Below are 18,698 nucleotides of genomic sequence, written 5' to 3' on the forward strand. Positions count from 1 at the left end.
TTGGTTCCGAGTTGCAACGTTTCGACTTAGGACGCGGTTTTCAGGAACCAATTGTGTCTTAAGTCTGAGAACTGCCTGTAGTTTAATACATGAGTCCAATTTCACTTGTCCAATTCTGGCTTTCCATTTACTTGAGACAAAGGACTGCTTATCTGGATAACTGAAAAGTTTGCTGCTGTCTTGAAAAATAAATTATGATGAAAAAAGTGATGTTTATAGTGACATTATCGTGTGCCTTGCAAGCTTCTGTGGATATATATTTAAGAGGCTTCGTCTTGAAGCATCAAAGAACAAGCAAGCATTTTTAGACTGAACTGTCTATACACTGGTACCTGGTACTGAAAATGCAAGCAGGGCCAAAATAGTTAAGAAGAAGGAAAACTACTATGGATTGAGGAATATTCTAAATTGTGCCAAGTTACAGGAAGACGTTTGATTACCTAAGCCCTAACCTCCAGTCTGCAAAATGTATCTTAGTCTTCAATGGACACATTTTAAATGAAATTAGATTTTTTGCCTCTTTTCAGGCTGTCAAGTAAATGAGAGATACTAAAGCACAAATCAAGGTACAGGTGTTGTGTTCTTTTAAAAGATTTTTGTTTTACTTTTTTTACTATTGAAATCATCTTGATCACAACCATAAAAAATGATGCCCTCTGTTTGCTCAGTGCAGGCAAAACACAGGCAGTAATGCTACAAGATTCCTGCATAAAACCCTGTAAAGGTGTCTCAAAACATGACTTTAAAAGTAGCTATGTTGAGGGTCATAAATTCAGATTTGTGCCACTATTCAGACTGTGGCTTCTGTATTTTATAAGGTTACCTATTCACTTGGAACCACACTGAACCTCCAACTTATTTTACGTAAGCCAGTATACAGCCATTACACTGCTTTGACCTTCTGGTCCAGGCTGGATATTAATGAATCAAGCAGACAGTCTGAAGATGAAGGGTTCTATATCTCATTACCAAATAACCTGTCATCCTGTCCTTCTATTTAAAACAAAAAAAAAAGTCACAGAACTATTCGTGTGAATGAATTATCAAACCATATAACAGCATTACTGAGTAATGGAACTACTTTTGTAAGACTATAAATAAAGCTGACACTGAGGTTTCCAATCCTCTTACTGTAAGCTCTTTTCACAATCCATTCAGTTAATGATTCACTTTATACATCTAACAAGTGCACAGAGATCCTGATTTAGCAGAGCAGTCCAATTTTGTATGGGGTTGCCAACAATGCCAGAATTCTCATTTACTTTTCATTTTTAAAACTGGCACACCCAAGTCAATTCAGCTATTTAAAAACCATGCAATAAAACAGAATTTTAAGACCTTAGTCTCACAAACTGATGAGATTTACCTGCTGTACTTTATCTCCAACAAACATTCACAGATACAGACCAAGGTACAATTCCAAAAGGGCGAGGAACAGAAACTGATGGCTCACCTTGTCGGTGTTTTTGGAGCTGAGGTGCTAGACTTTTCTTCCTGAGAAGGGAGCAGCAACGAGGAGTATCGCCTATCAGTAGATGAGTTTGTATCCATTGTGAAGTTTAATTCCTGGCTTTTACTTCCACTGCTACTCTCGCTATTACAATCTGTGCTATCCAGGTTATCAGAATCACTATTCCCACCTGCACCGCCACCTCTTGGCTCTCCATTTATTTTATTTGTATCTGCTTTTTGTTGTGCTAGAGATATATGCTGATCTGGCAAAATTATCTGCACATTCTGAGGAGTGTCCTTAGTTTTATTTTTCTTGTTTTTTCGGTTGGTGCTGGGGGTAGTCACCACATTGGCTCTCTTCTTCCCGAAGACATTTGTGAAAGTTGCTGATGTTGCAGAGATTCCAATTGTAGTTGTAGTGGTTGCACTGGGAGGCTCTATAGGAACTTCTTGCTCCACTTAAATAAATAAAAATAGATAAAAGTTATTTACCGTGTGTATTATATCGTAAATACCAATCACACATTGTAAAATTTAAAATGTTACAATTTTAAATTGTGTGTAAAATTTACACACATTGTACAATTTACACATACCATGTGTAAATAATGGTCTACTATTTAAGTGGGGAAGTAGGCCACTATTTAAGTGGGGAAGGAAGGGAGCTGAACAGGTAAAATGGTTTGATCTTGTAACCTCTTCTGTAAGAGAACAGAGCCAAAAGATCTTTTACATATGCCATATGAGAAGCGCTAAAGGTTACGGATAAAGGGGACTCAAACTCACATCTGTCTGAAGTTTCTTTACCTATTAATGCTATAATGCTTAAGAGGTTTAGGTTGTAGCCGTGTTGGTCTAAGGACATAGGCAGACAAGGTTCCTTAATCCAAATCTGCCTCGCAACTGACTCCCCAGCCCAGCCCCTGGCTTCTTTACTTTTCATTCCATCCAGGAAGAGCACACACCAACTGCTGAAACTTCCTTAGCCTGACGAGGGTTTTTGAACCCAAAAGCTTGCTTAATAACTATTCTCCAACTATTTGGGTTGGTCTAATAAAAGATATCAAATTCACCCAAGGAACCTTGTCTGCATAATGCTTAAGAGGATTTCAGGGAAAAATATATTTTTCCAAGTCCACTTGTACACAAGAACAAAGATAGAAAATTCTTCCTGATCAAAGATACTTCACATTTAAAGTTGCAATTCTGGTCTCAGCTGCCACTAAAATAATAAAAGCAACTGTTTTAGTTATTAGTAAACATCCTAGATGTGCTGAGGGGATTTTGATTTGGGAAGAAGGAAAGAACTGAAAGTATGTGACAATTAACAAAAGCAGTTTTACTCACTAGGAACACTGAATTGTCAAATTTAACTTTTGGCTGTATGGTGAAAACCAGAGCAAGAAGCAACCCTGAAGTGGAGTGAGAGAACTGGACCAGTCTATTCAGCAAGACTTTCGATTTCTTTAAAGATAATAGTTTGCTCTTCTCCGAAGCAAATAAGACATTTTTTTTAAACTAGAAGTCACGTTAGGTTTTAAAGTTGTTTTTGGCTATTCCAGAATAAGTACACTTCAGTATTTGTACTAAAATCTAAAAAAAAGTGTGTTCAAGCTGCAAACCAATGACTAAAAGAACGTGGCATGGTATAATTATGTTCCCATGCTTATTTTTTTTTTTTTTTTTATTCATCTACACTATTTCACCCATTGTAAGCTCTCTACTAATAACAAATTAAAAAACAGTCAGTTTGCCAGTAAATTTTGCTCAAAAACACAAGCTTGCTCACACATACAATCCGGTACATAAATTACAAATACAAGCTTAAGCCTTCTATTTGGACCCTAGAAGGAAGACCAGCGGACTTCTTTGATGCCTGAACGACACCTGTGCCCAAAAGCTTTCAAAGAACAATTATTCCAATTATTCAGTTGGTCTAATAAAAGATAAATTAAATTTATTATTAAGGATTCAGGCTGAAAGCCATGCTCCTGAAAACAACATAACAGATATACAACCATAATATAAAGTTTAAACAAAAATAATAGAAATGCAAAATAATAAAAATAATAAAATAGGGCCAACCATTATAAAAGCATTATTCCTACTCCTAGAATTAATATAATCAAGTACAAATATGGTGATAGATCATGAATCTATAAAATGTTATGCATAGGTCTACAATTAACACACTAAAAAACAAATATAGTGATACATTTAAATAAAAGATATCATATTTACCCAAATAACCTTGTCTGCCTATGTCCTTAGACCAACACAGTTACAACCAACACTCCAGAAAATGCATGTTTTTCAAAATAAAAATATTTTATATTTTTTACCTTCATCATCATTTTCCTCTTCATCATCATCTTCTTGAAGCTCTAGAGTTTCCTTAGGTTTGTTTTCTTCATCTTCTTCCTGCTTTCTTTTTTGTTCCTCTTTCTTCTTCTTTCTCTTTTCCTTTCTCTTCTCTCGTTTAGCTGCAAGAGCTTGTTTTCTGCTTTCTTCTCTTGACTGTGGGAAGTGAAAGCATCCATATTTAACCATACTAAGCATTAGTACTTACTTATGCTCATAATTAGGTCTTTGCATGAAAATGAGGGGGAGGTAAAGAAATGGTTATAAACTGTTATATAGAACCCAGACATCCTAACACTAGATCATACAAAATGAGATTAACTGGAACAGAAGCTTTCAGAGACTTACCACGCTGAAAAAACATGCAAGGAACTGGTGTCACCAACATGCATGTAACCAGAATGCTACAGACTGCGTTTAATGGCAATTTATGACTTATTAAAATATAAAATGATCTGTCACCATCTCAGATTAATACTGCAAAAATACATTTAAACAAATCTGAAGCAGCAAAACAATATCTAGAACATGTACAGTCAAAGTATACACTGCAGACCCAAATGACAGCAGCAACTACAAATCTGAAGAAAGGAAAACCAGCCAGTTTCAATATACCTGAGATAAAGTTCCTTTATACCAGTCAAAAACCAAGCTAAGATGATGGCATTTTTCCCCTCACCTTTTCCAGGTCAAGCTCCTTTAGCAGGATACTAGCATTCTTATTTGCTTCTGCAGCTTGCTGATCTTTAGCCTTCACAATTGTCTCCACACACTGGTGACATTTTTTCAGCAGCTCCTGAAAAGTAAAAATACTACTTTATGAAAAGAATCGAAAAAATCCAAAATTAATTATTGGAGCTTATTCTGCAAATATGAGATAGCATGTTTATGAATATTAATGAGTCAATTAGTATGACATAAGAAGATACTTCTCAAAGGCTTGTATTCAGTAATTTACTAAGGACTGTTTGATATTAAAAGAAGCTCATTACCAAACTGTGAATAACTTCTCAAACATTTCACTAAGATGCCATTTTTCATCATCTGACCCGATGTTTTGCTTTTCAAAGAAGAATGTATTATATTCAAAATCTTGTCCAGCTAGCCCAACTATACAATTGATCCAATAAAAATCAACACCCTAAGAAACCGTTGCCTGTTATGGAATTACTGGATCATCATGGCTAGAACTCTTACACTACTACAAAAGAGGACTCATTTTAAAATAAGAAAAATAAATTATTTTTTATTTGGTCTCCTTTCCTTCATTACAATAGCTATTTAAATAAACTTCCTAAAAATTAAATAAAGTGAAATGCAAAGGGCTTTGTTTTGGGGACACTCCTTTAAAGTCTTAAAACAGAAAGAAAAAAATAAAATTATATGATACAGGTATGTAAATTAGTCACATTAGTCTGAAAGTCAAGCACAATGTAGGGCAGGGTGGCACCTTAGAGAGAAACTCATTCAGAAATGCATAAGCTTTTGCAGGTGACAGCATCTGATGAAGTAGCCAGTCAACTACAAAAAAAAAAAAGTATGTATTTTTTAAACAAGTTAGTTTTAAAGGTGCCACCCTCCTTTGCCTTCTGTGAGAGGCAGAATCACAGGCTGTAACCTGATTTTAAAAGCTTTTAATTTTTCTAAGCAATTTTGAGTCAAAAAAGAAAACAATCCATGATGGAAAGACCAATTTGTCATACAAGAGTTGTTAACAACAACTAACCAACCAACCAACCAGCTTTATTGTATTTGTGTTTTTATTTTAAGATGGCTTAAACTTTTTTTTTAGGCTTAAGATCTTTGAAGGGCCCAGGACCGTATTTTGCACATATCCAGAAGAGAACTGTTAGCTGAGCTAAGGTTGAAAAGTCATACTAAAATAGCAAGACAACAAAGTTGCAGCAGAAACTGAAAACACTCAGTTATCTAATAAATAATCATGGAGAGGCCCAAGCTCTGCCATAAGAGCAACAATTTTCTAAACAGAACAATGTACATCTAACATTCAAGTATGATGTTTCTATTTCACAGGTTTGCTAAGACACTGGCACTTCTATCTGCATATTTTTAAAAGACTTAATGCACTTGGTCTGCTTTCACAGTTAAACTTACCTTGTCAGTTATGGTGGCTATGTATCGCATACACTCAATATCTGAAGGGAACTGGTTAACTTCTTTCACCAGGAACTGAACTACTTTCACATGACCCTAGAAAATTAAATAAAATTGCAGTCTCCTCTGGCTATGAACAGCACATGCTGGCAATTACAACAGTGAGTGCTGTTAAAACAACAGCAGAAATAGTGACATTAAAAAAAATCCACCTACGTAAGTGGTAGTGATCATCAGAATTTATAAAGCACTGACAATGATCTTGTTGTACAAGAAAGAAACAAATATAGCCCCTGCTGCAGTGAATTCATGGACTAAAACAGTGATTCTTAACTAGGTTGACAGAGTACCCTAGGGTGCCCCAAGATCTTTTGAAGGGTGACACAAAGTATGAGGAGATAACTGTAGGCTCAGGCTTGTTCCTGCCTGGCCACTGCCCTGCCCTGCCCCAACTTTCTGGCCCCTTTACAAGGAAGCAATCACTATCATTAATAAATTAGGGTGCTGCTCAATTCATAAAAACTATTTCAAAGTTATGCAGGGGTGCCTCAAGTCTGAAAATGGTGAAAACCACTGGACTAAAAAGACAATGGACAGGAGGCTGGACACTGGAACTCCAATGGCTTATAGTGGATGATTTTAACCTGGTGGTTATGGTGTGAGGGCCGTTTTGAGTGGAGAGACTGAATGTCTCTATAGGCAAGACAATACAGCTAACAGGACTAGGCAGCCCTGCCTCCTCAAACCCAGCACCCACAGAAAAAACAAAATCAGATGTGAAAAATGTTCAAGATTGTTGTTCGTCTCAAATCTGTAGCTTTCCAACATGCTGTGTTAGAAGCATCTGTGGTTTAGAAATTCCTTTACTAAACTTGCTTTTACTTTCCAGATATGTAGTAAGAAACCAGAGTTCTAACAACAAGGTGGCTTCTGGGGGAAAAAGTGCAAACTGCTGGATTTCAGAAGGACTGAGGCACTACTTCCAGAAGTTGCTGGACGACAGCGCACTGATGACTACATAACACTGAAGCAATTCATATATCAGCAATTTTAAGCTCTTTCTTGAGATAAGAATTTAAAACTTACCTTAAAAGCACTAATTTTCTCAAAACACGAAAGTGACAGGTACATAATAATTTAAAGATCAACCATTTAGATTTAAAGCTGCTTGAGAAATTATTCCATTTGGAAAAATACTATCAACTTACCTTGCGAAAGGCTGACATAAGGGGTGTGATTTTTCGGTTATCTGCTGCATCGACATCAGCTCCTGCCTGCACAAGCAACTGCACCACATCAAAGTGGCCACCATTAGCTGCTAACCACAATGGTGTATTTCCTTTCTTGTTGCGAACATCAATATGTGCTCCCCTGAAAGAGACACATCATTAAGTTAAATAGGATATCTGATGACTGGGAGATGGGAAAGGTTACTAAAAACATGAAAATTCAAACTGCATTTGAAGTTACAACTTCCATCATTGACAAACCATCAGGAGCAAGTTGGAAAACTCAAGAACAAAATGTAAGGAAATCCTTTTCTATTTAAGTAACAATGTAAATTAAAACAAGATAAACTTAAATCTACGTAGTAAAATATGACTGGGGGTGAACCTGTATCTACATTAGCCTCTAACTACGAGTTGGATAATTAACAGAATATTTAAGTTCTAGTTCTCATTTATTACAGACTATGCAGCTACAGATGACATAGGAAATAATTTACCGATTAATGAGGAGCTCACAGAACTTGTAGTGGCCTTTGTCTGCTGCAATAGTTAAAGCCGTATCTCTTGAGGAAGGCACTGGTGGAGCATTGACATCTGCTCCTTTATCAAGGAGAACTCTTCCAACCTCTGCATACCCTCCAGAAGCAGCTTCCATGAGAGGGGTGAGACCAGTCTGAGACAAAAAAAATAGTTCTGAAATATGCAATTTATGCAAAATGCAGTCTGGATGCATCCTTAAGCATTTTAGCCCTTGAAAAAAAAAAAATCAGGCCTTTTATTTGTGTGTCTATACTGGACCAATGAGTCTAGCTTCAGGCAAGCAGTTTTTAAAATTTTACTTACTTATACATTACAGTGACCCAGGCAAATAGATAACAAATGTCAGTAGATGCAGTATTTAAACTGTAAGTTCTATAGTAATACCACAGATTTATTTTCAAGAGAGGCAGATTTCAGCTAAAACATTTTTGTTGTGTATGAAATGGCTAGCTATATCTGTGTGTTATGCTCAAAATGCCACTTGAGAATTATACTTTTAGAGTGAAAACTGTTGGCATTAGCAATGCGTAAGGGTGCAACGCAGATGCACGAGCACCCTCTGAGATTGGCAGTGTACCCCCTGCCAAAAGCGCCGCCAACATGGCCAGAAGCATCTGCAGGCGGTTGCCACTCGGCCCCCCCCCGCACCAGCGCCGTGACCGCCTATGGGAGCTCATCGCTCACCGCTGCCATGCTTCCACTGTCAACAGTGCTGCCGACGCCTGCAGGAGCTCGCTGTGCCCTCCCAGCCTCTGAGGGCACACAGTGTTCCTGGCTGTTGGGACCTATTTACTTTTTATGCAAAAGGAATGGCTAGCTGTTTATTAAAAAACCCCACCCATTTGATAAGAAATCATGCAATTCATTCTACACACTATTTATTTCACAGTTTCTAAACAATATTTCTGACTTTTCCATAAAACATTTTCTATGAAACATTTTGATTTGGATAAGAATGATGGTTTGCTTTGGGGTCAGTGAAGTGGATATAACCAAGGGGGTTAAAAGATTAAGAGAACCTGACAAATCTTGAAGTACACTTGTCTCAAGCCAACTTGATGGGAAAGTTAATTCATGGTCTTACCTTAGCCCTATGTTCAACATTGGCTTTCCTGTCCAAGAGAAGACTGACCACCTCTGCTCGGCCCTGGAAGCAAGCCAGGGTGAGAGCTGTATTCCGATTAGTCTCAATTTGGGCATTAATATCAGAACCCATATCAAGCAACAGTTTCACTGCAGGTACATGGCCATTCATTGCAGCCAACATCAGAGGAGAAATACCTAACTTACTCCCAGTCCTAAAGAGAAAAAGAATAAAACACCCAAAAATAAATATTTTACAAAATTCAATGAATACTCTGGGACATTCAAGTACATTTTCATTTAAGAGGAATAATATTTGTGTAACATTTTCTAGATTGCCATAAAACCTGGCCTAAGGTACTAATTCAACACTGATTGAGAACTACGAGAATAACTAGACACAGCAAATATCTGAATTTTAAAATCTAAGAAAAAAGTTTCTTAGACTAAATAAAATTTTCTGAAATATTTTTATTATTCTGTAATTTCCCTACATGTACGAATGAATGAATGCCAAGCTGACAGTTCCAGAAAGAGAGACAACCCTATGACAGAGCACTTCGTCCTCCCTGGACATTCCATCACTGATCTTAGAATATCTTAGACAGCAAAACTTTATAAACCAACTTGAATGGGAAATTGATGAACAAGAAATCATCTACACTAGATTGTGTAAAGTATGGTCTAAAGAGACTCCAGATTCTTATCCTATTATCTGGACCAGCTTTTGTGACCACCCCTCACTGTCCACCTCTCCTTCCTCTCTGTCCTTTCTCTGCCTTGGATTCAAATCACTCTCTCCATTTTATAACTGCTCTGTGCATGTCTCTTCATAGTATCTGATGAACTGAGCTCAGGATCAAGAAAGCACGTGCAATTCCTCTTGGATTTTGTTAGTCTATGAAAAAGTGAAAGCCTCCCCTACCTTCTGCCTGACTTGAGATTAAGATGGCAAACTACCTCTCTCTGTTCACCCCATTCTCATTAAAAAGCTAGGCAACTGTGGCATTGATGTCTACACAGTCAGATGGATTGCAAATTGGCTGAAGGGCCGCACCCAGTGAGTGGTGGTAGATGGATCATATTCAACCTGGAGGGATGTGGGCAGTGGAGACCCCCAGGGCTCGGTCCTCAGGCTCATACTGTTCGATTTCTTTATTAGTGATTTGGACGAGGGGGTGAAAAGCACCCTGTTCAAATTTGCTGATGACACCAAGATTTGGGGTGAAGTGGGCACACTAGAAGGCAGGGACAGGATACAACTGGACCTGGACAGGTTACAGGGGTGGGCAAATAAGAATAGGATGGGATTCAATACTAACAAGTGCAGGGTACTACACTCGGGCAGTAAGAACCAGCAGCATACCTATAGGCTAGGGAACTCCCTTCTTATAAGCACAGTGACAGAAAGAGATCCTGGAGTCATTACTGATTCCAAAATGAACAAGGACCACCAATGTGAGGACAGTCAGTAAGGCACCTTGTCATGCATCCACAGATGTATCACGAGCAGGGCCAAGGAGGTGATTCATCCCCCTCTATGAGATGCTGGTCAGGCCACAGTTGGAGTGCTGTGTCCAGTTCTGGGCACCACACTTTAGGAGCGATGTGGCCAGCATCGAGAGGGTCCAGAGGAGGGCCACGCACATGATCCAGGGACAGCAGGGCAGACCCTATGAGGAGAGGCTACGGGACCTGAACCTGTTCAGCCTTAACAAGAGAAGGCTGAGAGAGGACCTGGTGGCCGTCTACAAACTTACCATGGGGGACCAGTGAGGAATGGAAGAGACCCTGTTCCCCCAAGCACCTCCCGGAGTAAGAAGGAATAATGGCCATAAATTGTTTGAGAGTAAGCACAGGCTGAAGTAGTGCCTTCTAATGTCCAAAGTCAGGGCGGCTAGGATCTGGAACCAACTTCCAAGGGAAGTGGTGCTGGCTCCTACCTTGGAGGTCTTTAAGTGGAGTCTTGATAATTACCTAGCTGGGGTCATACAAGCCCAGTATTCTCTCCTGCCTGGGGTAGGGGGTCGGACTTGATGATCTACTTAGGTTCCTTCTGACCCTACATCTTATGAATCTATGAGAACCAACACTGGAACATCTGTCCCACATTGCAGTTTCTCTGATGTGGAAATATCTTACCGTGAATTAATTTCTGCTCCAGCATTAAGCAGAATCTTAATGATGTTGACATATCCCCCAGATGCAGCAAGACTTAACGGTGTATAATCAGAAACATTCCTATGCTCTTTATTTGCTCCCCGAGCCAGCAACAAGTCAACCACCTGTAAAAGTATAGTAAAAAGGATGTAAGAGGTATGTCATGGGATGCCATTATCCAGGGTGTGGAAGAATTTATTAACACTTTAAAAAAACCTTTATGCATATTTTCAGTAATCTTGAGATGCTCATTTAGATTCTTTAACTTATACACTGCATCGATCCAGCAGCTGACAGTATTCATAAAACAGTCTGCATGGACTGGAGCAGTGAAGCGCTTCTTTCTCAAAAGGATGATCCTATCTAACCAAAAAATGGTGGAATTTCTTCCCATGAACGGAGGTCTGAGATTTACGGTATATATCCAAATCCTGAGAAGTCTGACATGGTAGTTCAAGGGTTTCCCCCCAAGGGATTTCCTACAAATTGAATTAAACATTGATATTAATGCCAAATCTGACTGTCAGTTGTATACATCTTTTCAACAAGAAGTGCAATATTGCCAAAAATGACTGAGGTAACAGAAACACAAGGGCGAAGGCAGGGCATCTCTCCAGCTTCTTATGAGGAACAGAGAAGGAGCTTTCTCCTGGAGGAAGAAAATTTACAAAAATATTAACTGTGTCAGGTCTCATCTACTGATGGAAAGTCTGTGCAACTAATAAGGAAACTAGCAAATTCTGGAAATACCTCATCTAAAAGGTAGCCAAAAATGTGATACACTGAGCTGTTAACATAAGGAAAATGGAGGAAGAGGGTGAAAAATGGAAGAAAATGGGAAAATTAAGGAAATTTAACAGGTACTGCTTTAAGTCATTGTATAAATCTTTCCTCCATTTCTCTTCCTATTTTGCCCTTTGTTCACATATAGCTTTTACTAGTTAAAGTGAGACCTGTAACACCCGTTTTTTACTTCTTTAAATGACTAGTGTACTATAAAAAAAGAAAAAAAAAATCATTTTCCATGACACTTACAAATTTTGGATTTACTCTGCAAGATCCAAAATTCCAAAGTACATGGAAGAAAATCCTGAGATTGAATAATTAAGAGGGTGGAGAGGACCCAAAACAAACACTCAACCTCCTCATTATACTTATTTCTTTCCGAAAATGTGAAACATATTGTGCAATAAACTTTTTTCCATGTATGTACTGACATTCCTCCCTTCTCTTTTTTCAACAAGTAGGAGGTGAAAGTCAGGTACTGAATCATTAAGTTTAAAAACCTTGGAAAAAAAATTAAATGTTTCACTTTAAGGTAAATTAAGAGAAGAATGAAGTCATTCACATACAACAATTCAAACCCAGTAGAAAAAAAGGAGAGAAAGATGTACCTCTTGGCGTCCACCAGAACATGCCAGTGAAAGTGGTGTGTCTTTTGTGCGCTCAGACTGTGCCTCTATATCCCCACCTTTGTCTAGTAGGATTTCCACTACGCCAACATGTCCGGCAGTTGCAGCCAGAATTAATGGTGTAAAACCTAATCCAACAAGGATCATGTGAGAAAACTGACAAGCTTAACAGATTAGTGGTAGGCATGTAAGTATGCCTCAATGGGTTAATCGATCATAAGTACTCAAGTCAAATACAAGAATAATCATCCTTAGATGCCACCCTGAATATTTTAAACAAACTGTATTACAGTGGAGTGCCCATTGTGGTACAGGTAAGCTTAAGTGCTTTCTGCTTAAAAGGTAACTTAGGTTAAGTCTACACCACAGCAAAACTTGAGTGCAACCACCCTCAAAGCAGTATGACAGTGGTAGCTGCTGTCTGGTACAGAGCTTCTGTGGACAGAAGCAGGTAAATGTAGCAAGGCCTTAAGTACTCTAATATCCACATGCTTGCTAAGGCTGTTTTGAAATATCCTGTACCTGTTCAGGAAGCTGGGTAGTGAAATCAAGCAAAATTTGGGGTTATTTGAGCAAGAAGTTCAAGATGGAGACCCCAAAACACAAAATTCCACAAAGTCACTTTTTTGAACATCGGGGGGGGGGGGGGGGTGTCATCTTATGGCTCCAGGTGTCCAACTGATTTCAGTTCCTTGACATTTATCTCAGGCAGGCCATGAGACTCAATGCTCCTTTGCAGAAGCAATACAGGTTTCCCTCGCTTTATGCAGGTTCCGTATGCACGAATTCGCTCTTATGCGCTGACCCTTTTTATAACAAAAATTTATTATATGCGAGGTAAATTCACTCTTATGTGTTGGGTATGGTAGAAGCCTGCAGTCAGCTGCTTTATATGGTGCATTGTGGGAGTGATGTACACCAAAATGTAGTCTCCTGTGTGGATCTGTGCTTCTCGCTCGTTGCCTGCAACACATTTCTGTAGTTGCCATCCCCATTATGACAGTGCCCTATAATCGTATACTGTCTGCTGTTAGTGAGCACCAAAATTGTCTTGTAAAAGTGGTAGAAACGGGTTTGGGGTCAGTACAGTCAAGGTCTTGGAATGTATCCGTATTTGTTACATTGTAAAGTGGGTTCCCTTTATGTGATTTTGAGTTATGCACCGTTTTCCAGGAATGCATGTACAGCACAAACGGAGGGAAACCTGTATGGGAAACGTTACTGAAAGAGAACTGCCTCCTGGAAAGGGAGTTCCTGAACACACACAAAGGAGACTGAAACGCAAATGTGCAGCAAGCCCAAAGAAGTCTGTAAGAAGCCCTCTGTCATAGGAGCTGGATGGTGCAAGGAGACAATCTGTGGTCACTGAACCTGAAATATTAAGTCTGCCTAAAGCATTCAACTTAAGCACCACTCTCAGCAGAAAAAAGGAATTAACTATGGGCACTGACACTTTTAAAAGTTGTTTTTCTTTTTAGGAAATGCACTTGCAAACCTGTGCAGCTAATTATCTTAAATAAGATAAATTACATATGCTCTAGGTAGATATGAGGGGATGAGTGCGTGCTATATTGCTGCTTTTCTACTCTGCAGATTACTATAGCAGGGCACCAGCACTGATTGATCAATTACTACTGTTTAAAAGATTACAGAAAAAAATGAAATGCAGTCAGGAGAATGTAATCATGTTTCCTGAACAAAGGCCCTGATTATATTTAAGGTCAAGACATTTCTGATGTAGCTTCTAATATGAAGTGTTCATAAGATTAGATTCCTAATCTTTTTGGAGCAGGGCTATGGAATTTGGTATGTTTCCATACTTCAGGGACTAGAAGTGAGATGAGGCTGAAGTGAATGAGTGTGGAGATTTACTGAATGTCCACTGCTATGTGGTAACTACCTAAGCACATACTGTTACTCTATAATAGATGAAAGCTAATCAGTGGCAACTGTGAGGGCTACACTGAGTTAGCATTCATTTCCTGCAGGGTAACAGCACACACAGACAGTCAACATGGAGTGCCTAATGTATGGCAAAGACCTATATTTCTTTTACTTTACAAAAAAGTGTCTGTATGGTCATACCTACTCCTAAACTCCTAAGGGATATGGGGAAACAAAGACAAGGGTGAGGCTAGTGGTATACATGGAGTAACTCAAAAGTGGTGGAGATGTAAGAAATGAAATATACACTGAACTCAAACAATTATTTGTAAAGCTTACCCTTCTTGTCTCGGTGTTCAATATTGGCACCTCGTGCTATTAATACAGATACAAGTTCTTCGTGACCACCTGCACATGCAAGGGTCAGTGCAGTATCATGATTACTCTCAGTCTGAATGTGAGAAGCAAAAAAGTGTACATTAAGTTTTTTTCTGACAGTGAATTCTCAGTTTTAAACATACGGCTACTGGACTTCAAAATTTCAAAACAAATCATTAAAGCAGATGAATCTGTAGTCAAATTAAATTACTCACATGTGCATCAATGTCCACTGAAGGATACATAGGGAGTACAGACTGAGAAGCTACATTGCTTGGCGTCTGCGAACAGGGCTCCGGTGTAGGAGATTCCGTGGTGTGTGTGGAACTAGTGGAGCCAGTGGGCACTCTGCTATTCACAGCTGAAAAACAACATTAATATTGTTATTCTGCTCTTAGGAATTGTTCATTTCAAATTAAACAAAGAGGTACAGAGTCTTACAATGCATATCCTAAAAGCACTGTATCAGCTTGAAGGGGCCCCTGAAAATAACATAATTTATAGAAACTTTTCTGCAAATAAAAAAGCAAGTATGCTGCACTGCATTTGGATCAGAAAGGTGGTTTTACAAGGTTAGTTGCAAATAGCCATTAATATAAGTTACTTTTTTAATACTGTAACCTCAGCTGTTACAGTTCAATTACATGTTCACTCTAGGCAGACACTGAAAGTACTTACAACTAAAAGCACAATCTAAGAGTTGGAAAATAAGGAACAAGTCAGGAACTCAGAAGTATTTCATCTAAAGGGTAGTGAACATCTGTACAAAGTTGTCAAGTAAAGCTAATAAAGAAAGACTTAAAACTTGAGTTCCAGATTGCCTTAATTTTGTTTCGGTGCCAAAAACAAATTCAGAAGAATAGAGGATGTCAGTAAGGAAGTAGCAGTCTGGGAAAGTAAGAAAGCAGAAAAGTTCTTGTTTATTTCCCCTAACCATTTCTATCATTTTGAATCAACCTTTTGCGAAAGAATGGAAAAATCCCATCGTGAAATTAAGTCTGCACTTCAACTGTGCAAGAAACCTGTTAGTTTAAAAATCAAATCTGAAGTACATTAGGGATAGTAACCCAAAAATTGAGTATAGAGTCGTATAGAGTTCAAACAAAAGACTAGGAACAAGCAGAAAGGCCAAAAAAAGGACACATTCTTAGCATATTTTAAGTTCAGGACCTCAGCATAACCTCAATAGCACTATGGATCGTTACTATTTTTGAGGAAAAACCAAACAAATTAGAAAGGCTCCAACAGGAAATCAGATGAACAGAAATATTCCCTATTTCTCACTAATTTGTTTCAATGCCCTGCATGCTATTAAAAACCACAAATATGAAAATCACATTTGGACGCAAAAATGGCTTTTGTGGAAATATGAGATCCTATATTGTGTGCTCCAGCCAGAGTAATCCGATTTGTTCTAAGCAAATCTGAACAAAATGCACAACTGACACAAAACAGGTAGTGTTTTACATTGTTTTTTGCCATAAGCAACTGTGATGACAAAGGTGTCTGATGAGCTCAGGTGGAAAGAAAGCAGTGTTACCTGTTTTCATGCAAATATTCTTAGTAGAAAAAGGATGATGAAAAGAAAAAATAAAGGTCATAAGCAGAATTTTTCCTAAATATAAACATTTGAAATTTTTTAACAAACCATTATTTACTAATAGGAAGTGCAAATACACTAGCTAAAAGACAACAAGCTTATCATCAAGGATAAATATCATTATAACTGGGAAGACCAAGAAATATTATGATATACCCCCTTCTCTAAATCTCAGTATGTTTTATGTTTGTTTTTATTAACATGGAATACCAATGATACGTTAAAAAACTGAATGGATTTTAAAAAGAATCAGAATGTATTTCTTAGAGCTGACGAAATCTGGGGGGAAAAAATCCTCTGAGGATTTCAGATACAGTTTTCAGATACAGTTCCAAAAACACTCAGTGTAGTGTCAGATGTTCACTCTAGTCACTACTCAAAGTTGAGCATTACATTTGAATTACAGCATAAAAGTGATGTCTTACACTTGGACTCAAATGGAGTTCACTTCAAATGCTAAGTACATCATGAACAAATCAGGTTTGTATTATACATTTGCAAATGTAAAAAGTTCTTACACTTCATTCACTTAATACAGATTAACACATACCTACCTTAGCAGTATGCTTTGATTAATTAGACAATGTAATACAGTTAACATATACGAAGCACTATTAAGTGCTTTGTAGTAAGTGGATTTCCAAAAATTACTCTGTCCAAAGTAAGAAGAAAAATTACGCAGTTAAGGACTAATTCCTTCTAAAACAAGATAGACCCTCCTTAAGATATGTATTAGCACAATGACTTCACATCCTACAACCATTACATATTTAATTTTTTTGGAAAGGAAGAAGAAAGGTAGCACACAAAGGGATACTACTTCAGATATTTAATGTCTTTAAGATTCCCTATTAAAATATATTTCCTCTTAATGCTGAAGAAATCAAAACTTTAAAAATGCATAAGGCCTAAATCCATTCACAGGGCATTGCCTGTTCAACTTTGTACAGTAATAAAAATATTGCACAGTGGTTCAAGTTAAATCCAACAACCAGCTTGCTACCATATCTGATGACTGATAGGGAAGTCAGTAATTTTTCACTGCTTTCAAAAGTTACCATATTGGCAAATTTTAGATTCCTAACCTGTGATTCTCTATATTGGTTATCAAGCCTGAAATTGGACCAAGGAAAATGTTAATGTAGACTAAATGCTCAGAAATATCTCGTAAAGGTTTCCAACATTATCTGGAAGCCAATTTAGTTCAGTGAAATATCAAATCAAAACATCTATTAATATCAATGTGTAGGTTGGTCAGGATTTGCCTTTATTATTTTATAGAAAGATCCCCAAAGAACCCCTTATGACAAGTAACTTTTCCTTTTATCTTGACAAAATATTTATACGGGACCAAATTTAACTAAGCTGGTACCACTATATTTCACCCAAAGTTTATGGTTCAGCGTTATAAAAATTACAACAGAAATGCAGGCCAGCATTAAATCTCACTTGTGGAACACGGAAACTCAGAAAGCATGGCAACACTGAATCCTTGATTATGAGAGGGTGCTGTAGAAGAATGGGAGAGTGACCTCGCCATTTCCTTTTTAAAAGCAAAGAAATCATTATACTTGAAAACAGCACGTGCTCTGTATTCTTGCCAGACTACTTAACAATTTGAGATGTTGGGGCAATTTGCAAATGACTAAATCCTATTGCAGTATAACTTGAACTGCAGATTTCTAGTAGCAACAGTTTGAACATGTAGAATTATAGCCATCCCAAGTTTTGGCTGCCTTCAGCAATAGTATATTTTGAGGGTGCAGCACAGCAGCACAAAAATTAAGACAACCTGCATGAATCAAACCATAGTGCCAAGACAAAAGAATGCTATTAAAGAGAAAAGGTCCAATGGAAAGCTACAAAACAGATGCTCATGTGGGGCAGGACAGATTTAGTGGCTATTGTAACTGGAAACTTCACTGACAGTTTGTGAAACAAGAGCAGGAGGAAAAGATTCCTCATGTGGGAACAACCCTTCCTGGATAGATTTCATAAGCAGAAGAATTGGTCATACTTTCCTGGATAACTTCTAAGCTGGTTTTTAACCTCAGAAGCCTGCATAATTCTCTATTTTTGGCATACTCTTGAAGGATTCTGATACAGTTTACCATCTGCACAGTATCAAAATAGCACTATCTAGAAATGCAAGAGCAAAGGAAGAAAAGAAAATTATATAATGAGGAAAGGGAAACTTTGCTAAAGGACGCTGCGACAAATGCATATGAGCACAAAAACAGTCCTAGGATCTTGTGTGTGCAATGAAGAACAAAGCAGGAAAATTTAAATTGGAAAGAACCCTATACTGATGCACTTCATGAACTGGTGTGACAAATATCAGTATTTGATGGAGGACCTGAAAATCAGTTATTACTATATAAATTTAGCAAGTACCTTCAATTAGGTCTCTAAAGAATTCTGCAGGATTTAACTGAAATATATTATGTTTCACCCATGACATCCATAATTTTGTGAGTCAGACAA

The 18,698-nt window shown here is 37.9% G+C and overlaps 1 protein-coding gene across 8 annotated transcripts in view; it reads right to left on the reverse strand.

Annotated features, from left to right (window-relative positions):
- ANKHD1 (ankyrin repeat and KH domain containing 1) overlaps nucleotides 1-18,698 on the reverse strand; it is a 175,630-nt gene that overhangs the window by 18,204 nt on the left and 138,728 nt on the right. For all 8 annotated transcript variants that reach the window (XM_059733404.1, XM_059733401.1, XM_059733400.1 and 5 more), the window contains 11 exons: nucleotides 14,830-14,975; nucleotides 14,576-14,687; nucleotides 12,335-12,480; nucleotides 10,923-11,065; nucleotides 8,782-8,995; nucleotides 7,655-7,830; nucleotides 7,137-7,299; nucleotides 5,929-6,024; nucleotides 4,493-4,609; nucleotides 3,795-3,969; nucleotides 1,454-1,910 (listed from right to left, as the gene is read on the reverse strand). In XM_059733404.1, coding sequence (XP_059589387.1) covers nucleotides 1,454-1,910; nucleotides 3,795-3,969; nucleotides 4,493-4,609; nucleotides 5,929-6,024; nucleotides 7,137-7,299; nucleotides 7,655-7,830; nucleotides 8,782-8,995; nucleotides 10,923-11,065; nucleotides 12,335-12,480; nucleotides 14,576-14,687; nucleotides 14,830-14,975 — 1,945 coding nt within the window. The remainder of the gene's footprint in view (nucleotides 1-1,453; nucleotides 1,911-3,794; nucleotides 3,970-4,492; nucleotides 4,610-5,928; nucleotides 6,025-7,136; nucleotides 7,300-7,654; nucleotides 7,831-8,781; nucleotides 8,996-10,922; nucleotides 11,066-12,334; nucleotides 12,481-14,575; nucleotides 14,688-14,829; nucleotides 14,976-18,698) is intronic.

The sequence above is a fragment of the Alligator mississippiensis genome, chromosome 9 (assembly GCF_030867095.1).
Source record: "Alligator mississippiensis isolate rAllMis1 chromosome 9, rAllMis1, whole genome shotgun sequence".
In the NCBI taxonomy this organism is placed as follows: Eukaryota; Metazoa; Chordata; order Crocodylia; family Alligatoridae; genus Alligator; species Alligator mississippiensis.